General features: G+C 44.6%; 8 protein-coding genes across 8 annotated transcripts; 5 read left to right on the top strand and 3 right to left on the bottom strand.

The window, feature by feature from the left end:
• Positions 1-1,406: 1,406 nt before the first annotated feature.
• Positions 1,407-4,184, top strand: EAE98_011093 (uncharacterized protein; the record flags this gene model as incomplete). The annotated part of the gene is made up of 3 exons (XM_038958715.1): positions 1,407-2,238; positions 2,296-3,404; positions 3,468-4,184. The coding sequence occupies 3 exons, from the start codon at positions 1,407-1,409 to the stop codon at positions 4,182-4,184; spliced, it is 2,658 nt and encodes an 885-aa protein (XP_038804906.1).
• Positions 4,185-4,941: 757 nt separating this feature from the next.
• Positions 4,942-7,155, top strand: EAE98_011092 (uncharacterized protein). The gene is made up of 2 exons (XM_038958714.1): positions 4,942-6,064; positions 6,119-7,155. Exons 1-2 carry the CDS (start codon positions 5,083-5,085, stop codon positions 6,997-6,999), a joined length of 1,863 nt encoding a protein of 620 aa, XP_038804905.1. The 5' UTR covers positions 4,942-5,082; the 3' UTR covers positions 7,000-7,155.
• Positions 7,156-7,803: 648 nt separating this feature from the next.
• EAE98_011091 (uncharacterized protein) lies at positions 7,804-8,773 on the bottom strand (the record flags this gene model as incomplete). The annotated part of the gene is made up of 2 exons (XM_038958713.1): positions 7,804-8,685; positions 8,741-8,773. 2 exons carry the CDS (start codon positions 8,771-8,773, stop codon positions 7,804-7,806), a joined length of 915 nt encoding a protein of 304 aa, XP_038804904.1.
• A 1,172-nt stretch (positions 8,774-9,945) lies between these two features.
• On the top strand, positions 9,946-12,417 carry EAE98_011090 (uncharacterized protein; the record flags this gene model as incomplete). The annotated part of the gene is made up of 1 exon (XM_038958712.1): positions 9,946-12,417. One exon carries the CDS (start codon positions 9,946-9,948, stop codon positions 12,415-12,417), a length of 2,472 nt encoding a protein of 823 aa, XP_038804903.1.
• Positions 12,418-13,306: 889 nt separating this feature from the next.
• Positions 13,307-15,093, top strand: EAE98_011089 (uncharacterized protein; the record flags this gene model as incomplete). Its single annotated transcript, XM_038958711.1, has 2 exons — positions 13,307-13,349; positions 13,409-15,093. 2 exons carry the CDS (start codon positions 13,307-13,309, stop codon positions 15,091-15,093), a joined length of 1,728 nt encoding a protein of 575 aa, XP_038804902.1.
• A 289-nt stretch (positions 15,094-15,382) lies between these two features.
• On the top strand, positions 15,383-16,313 carry EAE98_011088 (uncharacterized protein; the record flags this gene model as incomplete). The annotated part of the gene is made up of 2 exons (XM_038958710.1): positions 15,383-16,107; positions 16,160-16,313. The coding sequence occupies 2 exons, from the start codon at positions 15,383-15,385 to the stop codon at positions 16,311-16,313; spliced, it is 879 nt and encodes a 292-aa protein (XP_038804901.1).
• Positions 16,314-16,658: 345 nt separating this feature from the next.
• EAE98_011087 (uncharacterized protein) lies at positions 16,659-18,969 on the bottom strand (the record flags this gene model as incomplete). Its single annotated transcript, XM_038958709.1, has 2 exons — positions 16,659-17,086; positions 17,136-18,969. The coding sequence occupies 2 exons, from the start codon at positions 18,967-18,969 to the stop codon at positions 16,659-16,661; spliced, it is 2,262 nt and encodes a 753-aa protein (XP_038804900.1).
• Positions 18,970-20,099: 1,130 nt separating this feature from the next.
• On the bottom strand, positions 20,100-22,017 carry EAE98_011086 (uncharacterized protein; the record flags this gene model as incomplete). Its single annotated transcript, XM_038958708.1, has 4 exons — positions 20,100-20,246; positions 20,308-20,381; positions 20,445-21,604; positions 21,656-22,017. 4 exons carry the CDS (start codon positions 22,015-22,017, stop codon positions 20,100-20,102), a joined length of 1,743 nt encoding a protein of 580 aa, XP_038804899.1.

Here is a 22,017-nt window from a genome sequence, read left to right as displayed (position 1 = left end):
TCGGAATGGCACTGTCTGTTCGGATATGGCGGGGACTTTAGTTTCGTATTTTTTTCCCAGCTACATCGTACAGTCATCAATAGGATCATGAACGTTGTTGGAAAGGAGATCTAGATCCTCGAATGGTCATTTATATCATCCAACGAAACGTCGGGTGTGTACAGTATACGGTATCATGTATGGTCACCACTTTTGAGCATTGGCATCCTATTCTACTGTCGTCGTCGTTGTCGTGGTCACGTTTTGTGAATATGCACGCTAGGAAAAATTAGAATACGTACAGTAGAGTTAGGTACATCATCGGCTCTTTCTAATCTGTCCTAACTTTTTGCACCTGAGCATTATTATACACAGAAGTTGCTTTCATAGGTCTCCTCCGCGGCTTCCGGCACGAACAAGCACGATGCGGCGTTTAAATGTGTGGAATGGGTCCAAAGATTTGAATTAGGACTCCGTAGAACTTCTTCCTTTCCATTCATTCACACTCCATTCCGCCGGAACAGAGCAAGCAGACGTAGGAAATACCCACCTAGGGATCATTAATAGCCATCATCATCACGACCATTAAGCGTCTAGACTAGATACTTTCGGATTCGTTAGCCTGCTCACAAGATTCGTTGCATCTCTGATTTTCTTATCCTTTCAATTCATTGTCCTGCTTCACAACGACTGAGTTCTGCTCTGTACTTCCTCTATCCCATCATCCCGAGAATTATGTATCGGTATTCGATAACCTGCTGACCCGGTTCTCATCATCCAATCGTCCATTCATCGCGATATATTGTTGTTTTGTGGGGTTTCCAGGATCCCTAGCTATACAAGCATCAATATCAACCCTGCCAGCAGATCTTTTGCTTGAATCTCGAATACCTGGAAATATAAGGAAACAGGCATACCGCTTCTTGCGATTTCGTAGTACAATAACGCAGTACTTTACTTCGCATTCTCGTCTACATGTGCTGGCAATCAGACATAACCCTTACTCCTTGTTTTATAAGTTGCCCAAGCATCTGACAACAAGCAAATTCATAGTAATCTACCCAATATTGTAAGTCCCAACTCCTCAAACACACCTCCGTGACTTGGTTGTGCGACAAATTGCATCTTGAATCATGCCCCCCTCATATTCATGCCCTACCAGCTTCACCCTGCCCAAATATATTCCTGCATCACTGCTTTGAGTCTTGGGTCATCTGGTGTCAGTACGATCTGATATCACAATATTATAATATTGTGCCATTGCCTCGTGGGATTCAATGAGATACATACTGCATCTCGAATACCACCACAGTTTGCGACTACTTTCGTTTTATTTCTTACTACCCCTCATCGAGAGGATTCACACACTCATTCAGCATATACATTTCCGGAGATATTTTCGAGAGAATTAATCATTAATACGCAAGATGACAGGCCAAATCTCAATCCCATACTTCACTAGTCGAGGAACGGTATACTACAACCCTCCCAGTTTCCGAGCAGACAAGACACGGAACACAACTCTTCCTATCCCACCTTGCCGACCTAGACAACGTCGACCTCATTCCATCCATATAACTCGTCTCCCCGCCGGCTTTGTTCCATTTGATTTACGACCTCCATCATCCCCACCAGGGCCTAAAAAGCCTTCCCGAACCAAGTCCCAATTGAACAAGCTGGCTTCCCGAGAGAGCGCAAAGCGTGTGCTAGGTTCTGTTTTCTCGCCCTTTTCATCCCAACCTTCTTCACCAACATCCTCTGCCGCATCATCCACGAGATCGCCGAGTCCGCAAGTGAGTCGTTCACAATCAGTACGGACCAATTCGGGGGATCGTCGAAGCATATTTTCTAGAAGGGCCCAATCCAGTTCTGGGTTGGAGGCCGGGTCGGAAGGAGGAATAATGACAGGGCCTGGGCCTAGTAATATGGAAGCAGTAGGCATCGAAAACCGGCCCTTAGGAAACAGCCAGCCGGACCTTGATTTGAGCCTTAGAACTTCAAAGCCATCCCCAATAGCGAACATTGGGGAAAATGAGAAACCTGTTGCGTCAGGCAACGGTGTATCTGTTTACGTTCCGTTCGCTGAACCCATTGTCTACCTGACTGGTTTGGACCACGACGGTACAACTCGCAATTCTGAATCCCACAATACTCTTGGGATTCTCCGTGGCAAAGTTCGACTTAATGTTACAAAAAGCGCCAAGATCAAGTCAGTTACATTAACATTCAGAGGAAAGGCGCGAACTGAATGGCCTGAAGGTATGCAATACTCAATTCACTTACACATTCTGATCATGGAAGCTTACAACCACACAGGATTGCCACCGAACAGAACAGAAACTTTTCAAGAAGATTCGCTTCGAACACAAGTTCTACCATTCTTCAATGCTTTGTATGAAGGTTCTGATGTCGGCTATGGAACGCACTGCAACTACTATCTACGGGATAAATCTGGGACGACATCTATAACCCCTCTGGATTCACCAAGCTCTGGGATATCGACATTACTCGGTGCTAGAAGTAGAGCAAGTACCCTTATGACATCAAAGGAAACAAAGAGGTTGTCACTACAGAATAACCAGTCTCGTAGCTTTCAAAAGGGAGACTCTCCCAATGGCCCAACACCTCAACAAAAAGGGTACAAAACTTTCCATCCTGGAGTATACGAATACACTTTTGAATTGCCAATAGACAATAACTCTCCGGAAACCACAAAACTCCCGATGGCTTCTGTGGTATGGCAAGTGGAAACTCTGGTTGAAAGGGCGGGTGCCTTTCGTGCCAATCTTTTTGGAGTCAAGGAAGTACCGGTCATCAGAACACCAAATATTGAGTCATTGGAATTGGTCGAACCCATCTCAATAAGCAGAAATTGGGATGACCAGTTACATTATGATATTATGATTTCCGGAAAATCCTTCCCAATTGGCTCTAAGATTCCTATAGCTTTCAAATTGACCCCTCTGGCAAAAGTTCAAATTCACAAGATCAGGATTTATGTTACAGAGTCTATTGATTACCACAACAACAGTGGTGATATAACTAGAAAGGATAAGCAACAGAAGAAACTATTACTGTTCGAGAAATTGGCGAACCAGGATCCCTCCAAAGAGTTTAGAAACTCTGAACTGCGAGTTCTCCGTGGAGGCGAGCTCTCTGTTTCAGAAAGAGCTCACGCGCGGGCAACTGCACAGAGGGAGAGGGAGAGAATAGCAAGACAGTTGGGCACCACCCCAGAACCTCTACCTGAAGAGTCCAACAATATACTAGGTGATCTCGACCTTGGGCTTGACCACTTTGCTGGCCCAACAGAATTGGAGATGTCAGTTCAATTGCCCACATGCGAGATGATGAAGAAGGATGAATCCAAACGTCTTCATCATGATTGTTCATGGAAGAATGCTAGAGTACACCACTGGTTCAAGGTAAATCAAATTCTCACATTAACTAATCGCCCTTTGGAATACATTTGCTTACCCTATTTTTAGATTGCCATGCGCATATCCCGCAAAGATCCTGATGACCCTACTGGTAAAAAGCGCCGGCATTTTGAGATTTCTATCGATTCCCCCTTTACTATTCTCAGCTGCCACGCGTCCCAAATGCAAATGGCTTTGCCTGCATACTGTGACCTCGGTGGCCCGAGTGTTCGCTCTCAAAATGAGCGTCAATGTGGTTGTCCTAATGCAGCCAGTGTGGAGAATGCGCCAGTAACATCAGCCTCGAGAGCTTCTTCTCTTGATAATCTGAGGCAGAGTCTTGGTCAGTCGACGGTTGCGCGCCCAGAAACCGCTCAGCTTTTGACTAGACCACCACAAGCACATCTTGCAATGAATACAGCAGTTCAACGACCCATTCACATGTTACGCAACCCAAGTTTTGCTGCTCCTGAATATGAGGCTGATGAGCCTCCTCCACCGATGCCAACACCCCCTCCCATGTATGACCATGTTGTTGGTACGCCTAGCGTCGACGGGCTTGCTGATTATTTCACAAGATTGGCCGATTATGAGGAGGAAGATCACACAGATGACGAAGACGTACAGCGAGCTTCAAATCGTGGCCGTGTGAACGTTGTTAATCCCAACACCCCAGGTGGGCGGATCGCTCGAAGCATGGACATTAATCGCGATTTCATGTTCAACGCGGCAGCTCTTAACAACAGAATGAATCGTGGTGAGGCTGCTGCAGGCAGAAATGCCTAGACAATGACTACAGTATAAGAATCAGGCTTGGAACTGTACATGACTTTTAGACAGAATGGATGTATATACATACATAGTTGTATGAGATACGGGAAAGCATGCTTGCATGGGAATTCTTTTGGCGGGTGGAAAATTGGGCCATGGTGTTTCCTGGATACCCGGTGGGATCATAATTATAAGGTTGGATATAACCATTCACTGGTTGGTCTTGGGTGGTGGTGCAGAAACGCTCTTTTGGTTACTATCGGCGTACCTGTTGGTATTCTTGTATTTCTCTTGTGGGAAAAGCATTCTTGGCCGGGGCTTTTAGGCGGCATGGTAAATGAACGAACACGATGAAACAACATGAGTACTTATGATCTGGGACGGCGTTTAAACCTTGGGTTATTGGTTTGGTTAATGATTAGACGCATTGAGAAAATTGGGACAAAGTGGTATATATTTCAGGTATAAATACCAATATTCGTTACTATCATCTAGAACAGCATTGAAAACATAGTCCGCCATGTTTGTGATATTATGTTTTATCTGGCAATGTTTAAAGCTTGCGAGAAAATCATTATGCAGACTTTTTTTCGGTTTGTATCTTGTAACAGTCTCTTTGATAATACGTATGACTTCACTTCAATTATACTATGTTCACGTCTCCGCTTGCTACGATAACATATCTTACAATATTGCATAATTACTCCTATGGCGTATATCTTACAATATTGCATAATTACTCCTATGGCGTAAAGTGGGTTTCTCAGATACTCTTTCGGCAGGTGGAAGTAAGCTGGTGCCTGGGCGGTTAAGCGCCATCTCTCATCTCTTACTACATCGCCATTGCGATGGCAGGATACTTTCGAGCTCAAATTTTGTCTTCGTGTAAACAATACTAGCTCCTGGTCTCACCATGTCTTTGGAAAATAAAGACGTCGACACCTTTGACGTAATAATCGTCGGCGGTGGAACGGCAGGTAGCGTCGTGGCAGCACGCCTCTCCTCTACCCCCACTCTTCGTATTCTCGTACTCGAAGCAGGTCAAAATCGCAACTCAGACCCCAAAGTCAGTACCCCAGGCCTTGCTGGTTCATTACTTGGAAACCAGAATTATGATTGGGGATTCCGGACCGTGTCGGAGCAGGGTTTGAATGGTAGAGTGATTTTGCAGCCACGGGGAAAGCTATGGGGTGGGAGTAGTGCGATCAATTCGCATGCATTGGTGTATCCGTCGAGCGCATATCATGATGCGTGGGGAAGTTTGGTGGGTGCTGGGAAAGGTTGGGATTGGGAAGGGATTGGGAAGTATTATACGAGGTTTCAAAAATTGCAAGCACCTGGCGAGGAGGTTAAACGAGAGTTGGAGATTGGCGACTTCGCGATGGAAGGTGGATATGTCTGTAGGCATGACGAGAGCGAGTATGAGGAGGGAATCCAAGCTTCCTACCCTGTGACGTTACATCCGATGCAGAAAGCTTGGACGGATGCGATCCAAGATCTGGGATATAGCTCGTCGAAGAACCCAGTTGAGGGAGATGTTCTGGGAGGGTCTACGACGACGAATGCTATTGATTCTTTCAAAGGTGAAAGGAGCCATGCTGGGGTCGCATTTCTGGAGCCGTCCACGAAACGAGATAATCTTGTTGTCAAAAGTAACGTGCTGGTGAGTAAGATTATCTTTGGAGATGAGAAGAGGAACGGTAAGGCTGTTGCAATAGGTGTTCTTTACAGCCAAGACAATGGGGAAACTGTGATTGCTCATGCGAATCGAGAAGTCGTGGTATGTGCTGGGACATTTGGATCACCAAAATTACTGGAGCTATCCGGAATTGGACAACGTGAAAGACTTGCTACTGCGGGTATCGAATGTCTTCGTGAACTCGAGGGTGTCGGCGGTAAGAATGGCTGCTAGGCAAATTTACTCATATGATGCTTACGTGTGAAAATAGAAAATCTTCAAGACCATCTGAACTTTGGGCCTTCCGTTGAAGTATTTGATGATATCGAAACAGCAGACGTCTCTGCCCGTGATCCCACAATAATTGAAGCCGCCAAGAAACTGTACGAAGCCAAGCACATAGGTCGGCTTGCAGAAGGTGCTGCATATAGTTTCTCCTATTTGCCACTAAAGGCCTTCAACTCAGAGGAAGAAGAACGCGAATTGGCGTCTCTCGTCAACAAGATCCTCCTAGAAACCTCATCAACGTCTAGCAAAGGACTAAAAGCTCAGCACGATATCATCAAGCGCATAATCCTCGACCCAGAAGAAGCATCCTCAACAGTTTTCATGACACGGAAACAACGATATACTCCGAGTACTGCACCAGCACCAGGGAACTACATGACCATACTAGCTATGCTTTCCTACCCCTTCTCTCGTGGAAGCTCCCATATCACGACTGCCGACCCCAGCAAGTATCCTGAAATCAAAATCAACTATCTCGAACATCCCCTTGACGCCGAAATCCTATCTCGCCACATCATCCAAATCGGCCAAATGCTGGAACAGCCCAAGCTGTCTGCGCTTCTCAAGCCAGGTGGCAACACTTTACCGAGTGGGTTTCCTCGTCATGCCACGAGCGTAGAGGAAGTGACACGCTTCATTCGCCAATATGGAGCGACGAATTACCATCCTGTAGGAACATGTGCTATGATGAGTGAGGATTTGGATGGGGTTGTTGACGAGAACTTGGTTGTGTATGGAACGGCGAATGTGAGAGTTTGTGATGCGAGTGTTATCCCGATTGAGCCTCGTGGGAATGTCTTGAGTACTGTTTATGCGGTAGCTGAGAAGGGAGCGGATATTTTGAAGAGAGATCTGGGGGTTTGATAATACAGACATTAGAGTTGAATAGAGCAAGATTATAATACACGCACTTATAGATTCTATTACAAACAATTTGATGAGATTACTATAATCATATCATTGTTAACTAGATTTACTACGAGTGTTAATCGCTAAATTGAAGAAAGTATAGCCTATATCACGACGGCACGCATGTAGTATTATGCGCTCTAGTCACTATCAAATTAAGAATGAATCTTCAGTATTATAATAAAACAAACTCGGATATCTATTGTGCGCGGAAAACACGTGCTGGTCATGTGTCTCTATTGTAGCTAGTATTTATAGATCCTCTTCGTGTAGTTTAGAAAAAGCAGTCAGTTCCTTCCAACCCAACTTCCCGTACGTATTGTGAAGCGCCAGCTAGAGCCTCCCATCCCTCTCCTCCGTTGGAGGCGCTACGTCTACAGTGACTTTTCTGTGGTATATGCGAAGGACTACTCTATGACCCTACCACCTTCAACTCTTTTACACTATGTTTGATAGTTCTATAATGAGTTGAAAAAAGAAGAAGCGTTTGATTGTAGTTTTATCTCATCTTACATTTCAAATCTTTAGAATATTTATCATCAAATCCAAATACTATTGACAGATCCATCCTCCCTGTCCTTTGAATCCTCCTTAGCTTCATATCTTCACATCTTCAACATAGGAAACATTCTCAGCAATACATAATACATATTAAAGATTCAAAAGTTGTGAACAGGAACGAGAAATATTGTGTCATTTATAGTTTGTCCATAAAATCGATGTACATTGTAATCTAATATTCTCCCAAGACATTTCCCATTACTTGACATACTTCTTCACAATAGCTTCCAACTCAGCATCGGTCTTCTCCTTCAAACCCAACAATTCATTATCCGCCTTTTCCCATCTCGATGGATATCCCTCTCCAAAAACCGCAGTAAGAAGGTATCCGACCACAACCTCCCTTGTCATTTCCCCCTTTGCAAGCTTCTCATTTGCAGACTCGAAAAGATCAGCCGTGTTCACCGGAACGGGTTCCCATTTCTTCTCTGGGGCAACCTTCTTCGCAATCGATAAGAGACGATTCTGGGATGTTTGCACATCTTGAATATACACGGCTCGGTTTTTCGTCTCTTCAAATTTGGAGAAAACAGCTACGACGGCTTGAGCTACGGTCTCGAGAGTGGTGGTACTGAATATCTTATCACCGCCGTTGTAAATAGATGGTTTTCCAGATGTCACATCGAGGATGAAAGTGTACTCAAGTCCCCAATCGAGAAATGCGCCGTTGCGAATAAATGTGTATGTAAAACTTGGGTTCTTGGCAGCAACGTCTTCGAGATGAGAAACGATGGCTACTTTGTAGCCAAAGACAGGGAGGGCTTTAGTTTGTGGGTCAGAAAGATCAGAACCGAATTCTGAAGGGATGAAACGGGTTACGCCTGCGGCGGCGGCGGCGTCGATTAGGACTTTTTGGCCTAGGAGACCTTCGCTTCCGACGCTGGAGACGATGGCATCGATTTTTTGTGATTGGAGGGCGGCTGTGAGAGAGGGAATGGAGTCAAAGTCTACGGGGAGGACAGTCACACTTGAGGGGTAGGTGTGGGTGGAGGTGGAGGTGGAGCGAGTGAGGACTGTGATGTTGAATTTGTTGGATTGGACGAGGGCTTCGAAAATGGGCTTGCCAAGGGCACCAGCTGCCTTTATTTGAGTTAGATCATGCCATGATAGGTTTAGAGAAGATTGATTTACTTACACCGGTGATAGCTACGTTCTTGATGACACTCATGATGAAGATGGTTTTGGTATTTAGAATGGTTGATTCTTGAAATTTTTGTGAATATTAAATGGTTAAGGACTTTGATGGAATGAGTAGATTGATATTTGAATGATGAGTTTTTATCTTCAAGTAATTCGTCGTTTATATATAAGTTGTTCGCGGAATTCCACTCACATCTTGAAGGGGGGAGAAACAAGCGATGTGGGGGGAGCCGAAGTGTAGAGCATCCCTCACGGTCGCTTGATCATCACGGCCCCAAGAAGGGGATGTAAGAAAAAGTTAAATCTATTTCATTGCATTTACCATCTGAGGTGTTATTCATCGGATTAACCCTCTTTTTCTCGAGGTGATAAATCCTTTCCATGACATTCAGTGTTTCACTTTGAATTAGCGTTTAGATGGTCGTCCAGACTTGGATATTAACATATTAACCCCCAAAATGACATTCCTCTAGATGATGGAAAAGTTTACAGGTACAAAATCTTGGAGATAGAAAGGTTGTTGTTTGATTATATAATTTCACTGTGGTTAGAAATTGAGCTAGTCATATGGGGTTTAAGACCACAATCCTAAACACTCATTGAGGGTTCACCAGGAGTGACAAGTACCTAGGGAGCTAATAAAGCTGGGTCGCTCATCGAGCCTCAACAATAAGTTAAACCTTGCATGTAAATTCCACAACCTCTATTATTAACTATTGATCTCATGTCTACATCTATTGATTGGTTATCATCAAAAACACACCAGCATTTCACTTCTTGTGCAGATGAAATGCTTAGTGATAGCCGCGGGCGGCCTTGGGCTTTAGAGTTTTAGCTTCTGCGGATAATGAGTAATCTTCGGCCGCCCTCCTCTCACATCTTTGGAAAAAGAAGAATACCACAACACAGAACGATGGGAATCAATCTCTAGGCAATTTAGCTCTCCGCGTTTCGTTTATGACCTCCTTTTCCCTGGTAGCAAAAACTCGAAACTCAGTTGTCACGTGACAGTTTCTCACCTCGGCCGCCCACCTCACGGACCTATCAACCACACGAGATGGATGACAAACCTTAACGTAAACTACCTAGGTACCTACAACAGTTTTTTAACTCTTATAAATATGATTCGAGATATGGATGAGTGCTGTGGTGATACATTAGCTATATTTCGGTCAGCCATTTATTTCATCCTTCGTGTCAATGGATAGCCAAGAAACACTCCCTAGATGGTCGTGCCAGTTCGAAGGATGTACGAAATCGTTTCAGCGGAAGGAGCACTTAACTCGACATCAAAAATCACATTCCGATTCGTATCCTGCACATATTTGTAGAATATGTCATAAAGAGTTTTCTCGTAGCGATGGACTGCAGAGACATCTTGGACGTCACGGGCAAGAATTCAAAAAACCTACTGGTCGAAGCAGGAGGGCATGCGCGGCTTGTCATACCAGTAAAATCAAATGCGATGGAAATGATCCATGTTTCAGATGTGAAAAGAAGAACACTCCCTGCCGATATGGGTTGCGGCAAGGACTATCTGCTATAGCCAGCAGGCAAGATGAAACCTCCAAAGATGATTTGAGCGATTGGGAGGGTTCGGAATTCTCAATATCCGAAAATGTACAAGGGGATCAGATGTCCGTTGAAAGTCTACAGACTGACCAAACACCTAATTCTGATGAGACTGTTACGAATCAAGTATCCAATGTGGTTCAAGCATTCAACTCCGGTCAATCTTCCCACTCGGAACACGCATTCGACTCTATTCCAACACACAGCCCTTTACAAGAGGCACATGATTCGTCGGTAAGCAGGAATGTGCTCAATAATTCGGTCACTGCTGAAGATTCAATCTCACTGAATCTGAGGCGCACGCCTCACGGGCTTGTCGATTGGTCAAATGTCATCGATTGGTCAAATGTCAGGATCCAACAAGATGCTCCTCAAACTCGAGAAGCACCTCAAAATACCCCTTCTTCCATATCTAAGCTTGGATACCTATGTTCAACAGTTGCCAAAGAAACTGTCGAGAGATATCGTTATCTATACTTTGCCAATTTCCACGATCGCTGGCCCATAATCCATTCCCCAACTTATGAGGATGAAGAAGAGGCACCTGAGCTTCTACTCCCATCTATATTGATGATTGGAGGTTGGATTGACGGGACTCCAAGCTCGAGAGATTGGGCTTTGAAAGTTCACCATAATTTGGTAGAGCATGTTATCCCACGCTTATGCCAGCTGAAGGATATAGATACAATGACACAGCCTCTGCCGATAGTTTTATACCAGTGCACGTTGTTGAATAGTATTTTTGCATCATACTGTGGGAAACGTGAGGTCTTGAGAAAAGGACTGATCTTACGCAACCTCCTAGGTGCCTCCATATACGGAGCTGGAATCTTGACACCTGGGACTATCTATCCAGACGATAAGCCCGGGTATTTTCTACCAATGCGTTCGGTTAAAGACCAGCAAAGAAAGAGGATAGCAGTTGATCTCTTCAAGATTGACACATATTTCACTGCCATAACCGTGCAGCCAGTTTTACTCAAGCCAGAAGAACTACACTTCAGTATTCCAGAAACCATCGCGCTTTGGAATGCTGTAGGACTTCCTATTTGGGCGGCTCGTCAACCGAGTGAACCGAAATCTAGAAACCATCGTTCAATCAATGTGATGCTTGAAGAAGTCGCTCTTGGAGGAATTGAGTTTTCAGAAAATGAGTACATGTTAGAAGATATCCAGATTTGTCTTTGGGCTATGCAGTCAGAAATCTTGCAGCTTTCCAAGCAGGCTCAACCTGAGAGACGGAATGAACTGAGTTTGAATATTCAAAGACAATCACTTAAACGCCAACTGGAAGCTCTAAAACGTGGGTTCTCAAATCTTTCCGGGAAAATATCGAGCCCCGATGCATTTGACCAAGCAGGACATTCTCCCGTGCATTACTACTATGGACCTGAAGACCATGATAAGCCCGGATGGCAAGATATAGTTTACCGACGCATCCATAGCTTCATCTTCGACACTTCTATCCTTCATCATCTGATGAATTTACAACTATTTACCGAGACTCAGACTATCAGGATGCTCGCCAAAGATCTGACACTTTCTGATAAAGTCCGAGGAGTGTTCGGAGATATATATTCTCAACCCCATACCAGACGTGTTTTGGCAGCACGTGCATGGACACAAGAGCCTAGCTCTCGGCGCGCCTTATGGCATGCCACTGAAATTCTTCTAAGCCACAGTGCACTCAACCGAACACTCTCTCTCGCCAACTTCATCCCCGACCCAATTTCCTACATAGCTTTAGCATCCGCAGCGTTAGTCATTTGGACCCATTGCATGTACGGACAAGAAGCGTGCAACGCTTTATCATGTACATCGATGCTCCCTCACGAAGTGAGTATGTCTATCGAATTGACAAAATTAAGCGAAGTGATAAATGGCTTCTCGTACGACGAAAAGGCAAAAGAGGTTTGGATTGAAGGTGGTACTTATTTCAGAGCTTCGATTGAGAATGTTCAGTTGTGTAGTTGTAATGTCGGGATTTTAATGGGCAAGTTCAGGGCTTATATACCGCATGATTGGGAGATTGTAGATGAGATTGCACCAAACATCTTCGGAAAGCTTGATGGTCCAGAAGCTACTGAAGTCACTTCATGAAGCTTTATGCATCCAGAATTCCAAGCCCATCAATTCGGCTCGTACAAGACACTTTCAACATATAATATCTCATCCACGTTCAGCGTTCCCAATGACCTGAAATTGCAAATCTGGAGCGACTTTTTGATATCCCAAACGATTTCGATCTTAGATATATTCAAATTGTCAATTGAATCATCATTGGACTAGGCCAATCTCCGAATTGGATCCGGATGTACAGCATTTTGCCACCGAACATCGTACACATGTAATATTCGTAGATATATTGCGATTCGGATTTTGTATCGCAACATGTATATTGCTCAGCTCGAGGTGTTGTGGCATCCTAATATCTCGCAATGGTAGATATGTCTTGGATAAATTTCGAATTGAAACAGATATCTACGACGAGAAAATGTACCAAGTGAAACAATTTGACCTCCAGATCATGAGCTTCCCGAAACAGCCATCAGTGCGTTTTACGATATAAATGTATCCGAAAAAGGCAGGTTGCGTCACGGACAAGGGGGGCTTGTGCTTTTGTAGCAAACGTAACACGTGCAATCCTGCATATGAATTTCGACCCAAAATCTCACTCGCCCACCTTTTTATGTCTGAATGCCCACAAAGTCAAACTGATATTCTGGTGCAATCCGGTTGGTTGGGCATCAGTTTTGTATGGATAAAAAGTCTTGTCAGAAGATTTGTACGTGAGCACTCCACTGTTAAACCGTTGAAGCCTTGGAGCCATGGATTAACAACAAATCAAAGGATGTTACCCAAAATCCCTGCGATAAGCTTGTAGCATCGAAGCCAATCGAAGAAAGAGGGGAAAATATAGATATATGAAGACCTTCCTTGCGATTTTATTTTCCCTCTCTATATCGGTCAGTCATCATAGGAGTTAAACATGTCACGAGACGGTAAAGTTGATCTCGTAGTAGTTGGAGCAGGTAACTTAATCTTCATAAAGAGATAAGAGATATCAATATGCTGACCTTCAATGCGACAGGTTGGTTTGGTCTCGCTGGTGCAAAAACCTATCTCCAAGTCCACCCTAACGCAAATGTCGTTGTGTTGGCTGATAATGCAACCATTGGGGGTGTATGGGCCACTGATAGATTATATCCTGGGCTGAAAACGAATAATATGTTAGGATCGCTAGAGTATAGCGAGTTTCCTATAACTACAGAGAGATATGGTGTTAAACCTGGAGAATATATTCCCGGGTCAGTAGTCCATCAATATCTCGAAGACTTTGCGAAAGAATACAATGTCTATGATAAGATTAGATTCGAGAGTAAAGCCATCTCAGCCGAGCATCAAGATGAAGGTGGCTGGATTGTCACGATTGGTTCAAGCAGTATTCCGGCTACTTTCGAGGAATATAAGATATCCACATCGAAACTTATCGTTGCGACAGGACTGACTTCACTGCCGTTCGTTCCTCCACTTCCTGGAATTGAGAGCTTCACACCACCTGTATTTCATACGAAAGAATTTCCGAATCACTTGGATACTCTTGAGACAGCGGAAAGCGTATGTGTTTTTGGAGGCGCAAAATCCTCTTTTGATATGGCCTACGCATATGCGTCGAAGGGGATCCATGTGGACTGGATTATCAGAGAGTCAGGGCATGGCCCAGGATGGATGGCTGAGTCGTACGCCACGCCTCTCAAGATCTGGATCGAAAAGATGGTAAATACGAGAATTTTGACTTGGTTTAGTCCTTGCATATATGGTGACTATGATGGATATGGAACGGTCCGTTCCTGGTTGCACGGTACAGCAGCTGGTCGCTGGTTTGTCGATAAGTATTGGGCAAATTCAGAAAACGAGATTAAAACGGTAAATGGGTACGATAAACACCCAGAGACTGCGAAGCTTAAACCTTGGTCAAGCTCTTTCTACGTTGGAACGATGCTTTCGATTCTGAATCATGATACGGATATCTTCGAACTTGTTCGCAAAGGTGCAATCTCTGTGCACATCGGAGATATTGTAAACCTAAGTGCGAACACAGTGAGCCTTTCAAACGGCGAAAAACTGCAAACTGACGCTTTCGCCTGTGCTACCGGATGGAAACATGTACCGCCACTAGAATTTCTCCCTAGAGGAATAGATTTAGGACTTCCGCACGCCCCAGGATCCGAGGAACCAACTGATTTGATAGAAAGAGCCGATAAGGAAATTCTCTCCAAGTTTCCCAAATTGAAGGACGAGCCACCTGCAGTTAAGAGAGTAAAGCCAATGGAAGGAGCCCCCGAAGGAAGGCTCGAGCCTTTTAGACTATTTCGTTTCATGGTCCCTCCTAAATTCGTCGAGTCTAGGGATATCATTTTTCTGGGTTGTATGACATCGGTCTCTACAGCATTCCTGGCTCAATTTCAAGCACTTTGGGCTACTGCGTTTTTCAACAACAAAGTCTCCATTCCTTCCGACATGGAATATCAAACCGTTCTACACAATAGATTTGGAAAGTGGAGATATCCTTCAGGCTTTGGTGCTAGACATCCTGATACGGTTTTTGATGGGTTACCATATTATGATATGTTGCTGAAGGACATGGGATTGAGAAGTCATAGAAAGTCAAGTTGGTTTTGGGAAATCTTTGAACCATATAGCGCGAAGGATTATATTGGGGTGGTATATGAATTGAAGCAGAAAATAATGGCTGAGAGAGTAAATGGAAATTAGAGCGAGACGAGAATTTACCATACGAGCCTACCAATGAATGAGAGTTGGCTTACAAAGGGTGCGGGGTACGATGAGCCACAATAATATCAGGCTGCCATCTTTATTAGACTCACTACAAACAGAGGCTGAAAATGCGTGCGTCAGCATATTATATATCCATCATTTCAATTTCCCTTGTTTCTCAAGATTAATCTTACATCATTTTATCGATATCTATTCGCATAGTCATATTTCCAACATCAACTTTCAATTTCATCACGCAGCACTCTCAACACCCACCACAATCAGAATGGTTTTCATCCCTGGTGATAACAAAGTTCAAATCCCCGAACTAGCCGATACAGAGGGCCCGCCCGCCTACACCCCCTACGACACCCCCTACGATACCCCCGCGCCGTCCACAATTTCAGGCTCCAGCTATCCACCAGATTTCTCCTCCCTCCCTCCCACTCCCTCCTCCTCTAATCCCTCAATATCCATACCCAACATCCCCATTTCCAACGCCGTATCCTCATCTCGCTCAGTATCCCTATCTGGCCCTCTTAAAATCCTCGAGTCAGTATCTGGTTCCTCATCCGTGACATTGTATCACCATGTGACGGTTTGCGGCCCCGTAAAAGCGAGTGCTAAAATTGTTCTCTACGATCATGTCACGGTATCCGACGATGTAAGATCGAGTTCGTCTGTTTCGTTAGATGGAGGAGCAGGGAAAGGGGGAGTTGTGATTATGGGGACTGTGAAAAGTAGTTCGAGCATAGAGATGAGAGGAAATGTGTATGTGCAGGGAGATGTGAAGAGTAGCTCTAAGGTGTTACTGGAGGGAATAGAAGGATTGGTGAGGGTTGGAGGAAAGGTTGATACGAGTGGACAGGTTACTATCAGGGGAGCGGTAGAGGTAGGAAATGTGGAGAGTAGTGGCAAGATTATCGTTGAGTCGTTAGAGAAGCAGAGGATTGTTTTGGGAGATTTACAATCGAGAGGTGGAATGGAGATTGAGGGGGATGTGGAAATTCGGTGAGTCACTTCCCTGAGTATATCATAACGTATAGACTGACTTTGATTCTAGCAACGAGCTGAAAGCTAGCGGTAATGTGAAGATTAACGGAAAGCTGCTTGTTCATGGAAATTTTACGGTCCATGGCAATGTCAAAGTTCAGGCTGGTTCCGAACTCATTGTAAATGGCAGGAGAACTATACATGGGAAGATGGAGAATGCTTAAAGCCGAAGTACTTTTTCTCCAACTTAACGCCACACTTTTGCCAACGGGTCTTCTAAGAGGCAAAGAAATGCACCTCCTGGTTTTAGCGTCCAGTAATGCAAGCGAATTCCTCTAGCTGTTAGGATTTAACAAAGCCCGGACTAGAAAGCCAATAACTTTCCTAGTCTAGGAATAAAATCATAGTCAAAGAAGTCATCATTCCCCCAAAAACCTATTGTACATTGAAATTCCCGCATATGGTATCTAATTTAGGCGCCTTGATAAATCCCAACCCAGACATTTCGTGTTTAATACCAAAACTCCTAGCACATCGAATATTAGCGAAAGTAGTGGTAAATTCTACCCCTAGGCCCGAGTTCCGTTGGTCCCATTCTTGTGGGTTAAATCAGAAATCCAGCCTTTGAAGTCATCTAGTTCTCCCTTGAACCATGCCCACCAATTTTTCTCATCGTCTGTCTTACTACTCTCGTCTTCTACTACCGGCCTATCCACGTTTGGATCTTCTAAGTCTTCTGGTGTATCTACACCTACCATTTGTGGAGGGACTACATTGGGATCTGCTGTAGAGCTAGCTTCAATTGGCGATATAGATAGAGTTGCGTTCGTTTGAGGCTCCAGCTTTGAAGGACTTGGCTCGGGATCAGCAGGTTCGGGGGGAGATGTATCAGGCGAGTGAAGCCCAACAGGCTTGAGTGGAAGACGTAATGTGCCGTTGTTGGGGTTAGGTGTAAGTCCCAGAGAGTCACAGATTATATTATACACTTCGATATTTTCTGAGTCATGTTAGTTAACTTTAGCCGAGAAAGACTGCTGTGAACTTACGAAAGGGCTCAACGCGACTATTAGGCTCATGCGGGAAAGCAGGGCCTCTAGCGATGAAAATAGCTCTCATGAGCGGATGCTCATGATCGTAGCCATGCAGTCCTCGAGGGTGATAGGCAATTCCTTTTGCTTTTCCTTCAACTACATCAAATTCGTCCTTCATGACAATCGCCCAACCAGTCTTTGGAACAATCCATAAAGGTGCAATTCGCTCATTTTTGGAGAAATGATAACGTTCGGGCATATTAACATCTCGTAGATAAACCTCAAAATTGGGATTGATAGCGGCTTCTGCAGCCAAAGTATCGTAAAGACCTTGAAGGTGTGAGAGATCTTTTGGCCGAAGTCCATATAAAGGCCAGCCATCGGTGTGTTCGATTAGACTGGTATCAATGATATCTTCTAGTTGAATAAGACGGTTTGTGTCTGTAGTAGCCATTCCATGATCTGAAACAATGACAACGTTAACAATATTTGTTAAATTTCTTGCCTCAAGTCCTTGGAACAATTGATCAAGCATAGTGTCAACCTCTGTTATAGTTACCCTAATTTCAGTACTATTTGGCCCGTAAAGATGACCATGCTGATCAACGTTGGGCACGTATGCTGCAATTAGTTGAGGTCTCATATCAGCCAAAGCCGCTTGACTATCTTCTCGGCCAGGCTTATCCAGAAGCTCAAGTACTCGGCTGACCTTGTTGGGAAGCGGTTCTTGTCCGTTGTATTTATCCAAGTATGCAGGCTCCACATCCATGATATGTGCTTCACTTCCTGGCCACATGTGAATGGCAGTTCTGATTCCTTGGTTCTCAGCAGTGACCCATAGAGGCTCACCGCCCCACCATTTCTTGTGCATCGCTTCAGATTTGGTATAGTAGAATTCTTCTTGTAATTTCTCGTCCCAAAATGTATTTCCCACAACGCCGTGTGATTCTGGGTAGAGACCAGTAACCAATGTATAATGGTTTGGAAAGGTGACAGAAGGGAAGCTAGGATTCATATAGACAGGCGAAATTCCCTCTTCGACGAAAGTATTCAATCTAGGTGTGATACCCCGTTTCAAGAAGTCGGCTCGAAATCCGTCCAAGCTTATCAAGATAGTCGTTGGCGCGAATAAAGCTGTGCCATTGCTCAGGAAAATCTGATGTTCTTTTGTGAAACGTGCTTTCTTTGACAGCTTCCATGCCACTAACAATAAAGCCGTAAACCCCAATGCTATCAGAAGATATATAGCACACCAAGCCCATCTCGAGTTTTTCCGTTGCGTCGCCTGGTCCCGCACATTTAGCAAGCCACGTCTGTCGGCATCGTCGCTCTCGTCAGTTTCGCTGCTTGACCCTGTCGCACTGCCTTCTTTCATGCGCCCTCCTTCCATCTCGAACATCAACTCTCCATCTTCACCATAACTTGCATCTTCCATCAATTTCTCCCTCTTCTTCTGCCGTCTATTTCTCCTTTGGCGTCGTTTTTCTTCCACTTCGGTTTCATCGTCTTGATTTGAGGAACTTTCATTGCGAGCTCCAGGTAAAAGAACATGGCTCTTACTCCATAGACCTCTAAGTCCCGAGCTTATTCCTTCCAATGCGCTTCCTCTTCTCCCGCGCTTCAAATTTCTTTCTAAAAGCTCGTCCCTTTCTTCTTCCTCTTCTAATACACCTCGATCATATTTCCTAATATCTGCGGACGTACGCGCCCCCTGAATTATCTTGTCATCATCACTGTCTTCGTCTTGATCACTGTTCTCTGAATGAATAGACGGAGCGTCCTCGTCATAATTCGAAGGAGATAATAGGGAAGCGTTTCCAGCGGCAGATTTCCGAACGTTGGATGACATCGTGCCTAGAATTTGCTACTCATTTAGAACTATGATTGCATGCCATTCATTTCATGATTCGTTGAGAACACACCGCAAAAGGCTATAGAGGACGGAAACAGGTCAGTGTTTTTAGGAGTTTGAGAGATTCGAATTGACAAGGAGAGCCTGGCGATAGCCATTGTTCAACTGAGGCCTGAGAATTAAGGCACATTGGTGACATCTTCTCTCTCGGATTTTTGTCTAGTACTGCCTTGAGTTACCTTGATTATTACGTGAAAGCTTTCTACCTCAACGCTTATGGAAATGAGTAATTGAGATGATTTTAGTCAACTGTGGAGTGTGGGATGTGGGGGAGATAGTGTGAGTATCCTGGTGCTTGGAAACGGTGAGGGAGCCTCAGGGAGGGGCAGGTGGAAGAAGTAGTATATCCTCCAAGTCTGGTGGAACTGCAAGATATCTATCATCAGATTCCTCAAATATTGGGGTTTACAATATTTGCTCTAAGTGGGGGTTTCTACACACAATACGCTCTACTCAGGTTGCTCAACATTATCTTCATTCCCGTCATTTCCTCTTCGTATTCCCATCCTTTTCATGTTGTCCTATCATTTTTGAATTGTTTCCAAGTTTCTTCTGAGACCAAGTGGTAAAACTTATACTTCTATTGACAAAAGCGTCATGACAAGCTGTGTCATTTCTGCGCGAATTCCTGGGCAAAATGAGGGGGTTCAACCATGATGAGGGATTTTATGTCCAATTTGCATAGCAAAAATCGCGCAAGCTTTGCTTACGGATCGCCGCTGTAGGTGACTGTCGTTTCTTTTCACAGTGGGAGAAGGAGAGTATATCTTCCTTCTCAATCCAGCCTTTTCATCTCAATGCACACATTGTTCAAATCTCCATCAGTAACTTCTCCCTCGATAAGATTTTCTCATACTTTACACCTTCGAACCCAGCCTACAAAGAGCAACTGACATGGAGCCAGTCTCCTGTATGGTATTCGGAATTGGTGTATTCGTTACTATGATTGTTTTGCAACTTATGCAAGAGAAGAATAATTAATTATTGGTTAAGATATCGATGTACATTCACCGTTCCTGCTGTCTCAACAAATCTCAATACTGATATGCTTGTAGACCCAGGAGCTTTCACTGAGTTACTGCCGAAGTTCCAAGAGCCCGATCCCCTCCTAGCTCGGCTTTCTTTTCGAAAGGACTTTGCTTGGTCTTTCCATCATCTGAGCTATCTTCAACTCCTTCCATAATTTCTTCCGGGTCTCTACCCATCATATGATGCTAGGATTACCAGTGTTAGCCTTCGTGGCTGGAATGTTAGTGTGGGATGTATGTAACCTACCTCGACATTGATCACAGGTCCTTTGAACCATTTATGTGCTGATACGAACCACCAGATCATTACTATACTCATCGCTGAATCTATCATTAGCCGCCGAAGATGGATTTAAGAGAGTCTCGAAATCTAAGAGTACTTACGTCCGAAATAAACAACCACGGTCCAGTTCATCAAAGAGGCAGTGAGATCGTTTCCTTTATACGCTGGAAAGCAGAGGATTGGCATCATAACAAGGATAAAAGAAGAGGCGGCCATTCCAATCGGCTTGCTGAATTTGCCAAGATGCCATGGCCCACGTCGGAATCTATCGCCAACGAAGAATACGCGAATAAATATAGGGATGGTAAAGGCAACATAGGCTGCGATGGCACCAACGGAAAAGATAGCGCCAATGGCTACGCTTCCGCCAAAGATCAACAACAGGAGAAGACAACCTATGACAGTATTGAACCATACGGCATTGACTGGTGTGTATGTAGACTTATTAATTCTCTTGATCCACCAAGAACATGGGAAACAATCGTCTCGGGCATAGGCGAAAGTTACTCGAGAAGCGGCCACCATACATCCTTGACCCATAAAAAACCCGCACATAATAGTGAGGGCAAGGATAGCGAGCGCGATCTTCTGTGGCATCACTTGAACGAGATACGATGCCCATGGTTGTCCAAGCGGGGAGTCAATGACTTCGGTGATATCGATGACAGTGTAAGCAACCACAAGTTGCAAAGCCCACCCCATAAGACCTCCAATTCCACTGGTCAGAACGATGGCGCGTGGGGCTGCGATACTGGCATTACTGCACTCCTCCGAGAGATGGAACGGGGCATCATATCCAGACATCGTCCAAATAATGGCGATAAACGACATGAGGACTGCGACTCCATCTGGCCAATCAGTACCATTCTGGATAGACCAGACCTCCTTCGAAGGGAAGAATTTTGGCGTTGTGGCAGTTCCGGTGACCGAAGCTGGAATCATAATGATTACCACCAACAAAGCTATCATATTCAACGTCGATCCAAAGGAATTGAACTTCGCAATCCATAATGTTGGCATACTTGATATAACTCCATGGATGATCATGATGAAGACGGTCAATAAGAACGTCTGGTAATTTGTTGGCTCGTACTCGGGGTGAGTGATTGATGCGGCAGCTAGAATCATGGCAGCGAGCGCATAGTCCACACTGGGTGCTCCTGTGATCTGCACCATCCAATTCGACCATCCAGTTATCCAAGCTGCAAATGGACCCCATCCTGGAGGAGCGAGTACTGCTGCAGCATAATACAATCCACCACTTGAAAATATTTAGCGCTTGCATTTTTGAACAATATCGAAGAACACTCACCTAGTTGGCATACTCGAACACAACTCTGCCATTCCCATAGCAACACATTGGATGAAGAACCAACTTACCAACCACCCCCATACCATTCCTCCAGTACCTGCATAGCCCATTCCATAATACAAGGTACTCGCGAAACTGGGCAATAATCCAAGCACAGCAAAAGAAACACAAAAAGTTGTCCACAAGGAGAATTCTCGCTTGAACTCTTGTTTATAACCCAGAGCCGTCAGTGCAGCTTCATCCGCACTCAAGCCTTCAAGATTTGGGCTATCTCCAGCCGGCAACGCCGTCGTGACAGAAGGACGACGTATCAAGTCATTTTGAGCCGATGCATTGCTCTTCGACTGTGTCAAAGTAGCCAT

Source organism: Botrytis deweyae (genome assembly GCF_014898535.1).
Source record: "Botrytis deweyae strain B1 chromosome Unknown BDEW_044, whole genome shotgun sequence".
Taxonomy (NCBI): Eukaryota; Fungi; Ascomycota; class Leotiomycetes; order Helotiales; family Sclerotiniaceae; genus Botrytis; species Botrytis deweyae.
This window is presented reverse-complemented; position numbering and strand designations above follow the sequence as displayed.

Coding starts and splice junctions, on each gene's coding strand:
- EAE98_011092 (XM_038958714.1), top strand. CDS start 5,083: ATGTCTTTGGAAAATAAAGACGTCGACACCTTTGACGTAATAATCGTC. Junction 6,065..6,118: donor TGAACTCGAGGGTGTCGGCG/GTAAGAATGGCT, acceptor GTGTGAAAATAG/AAAATCTTCAAGACCATCTG.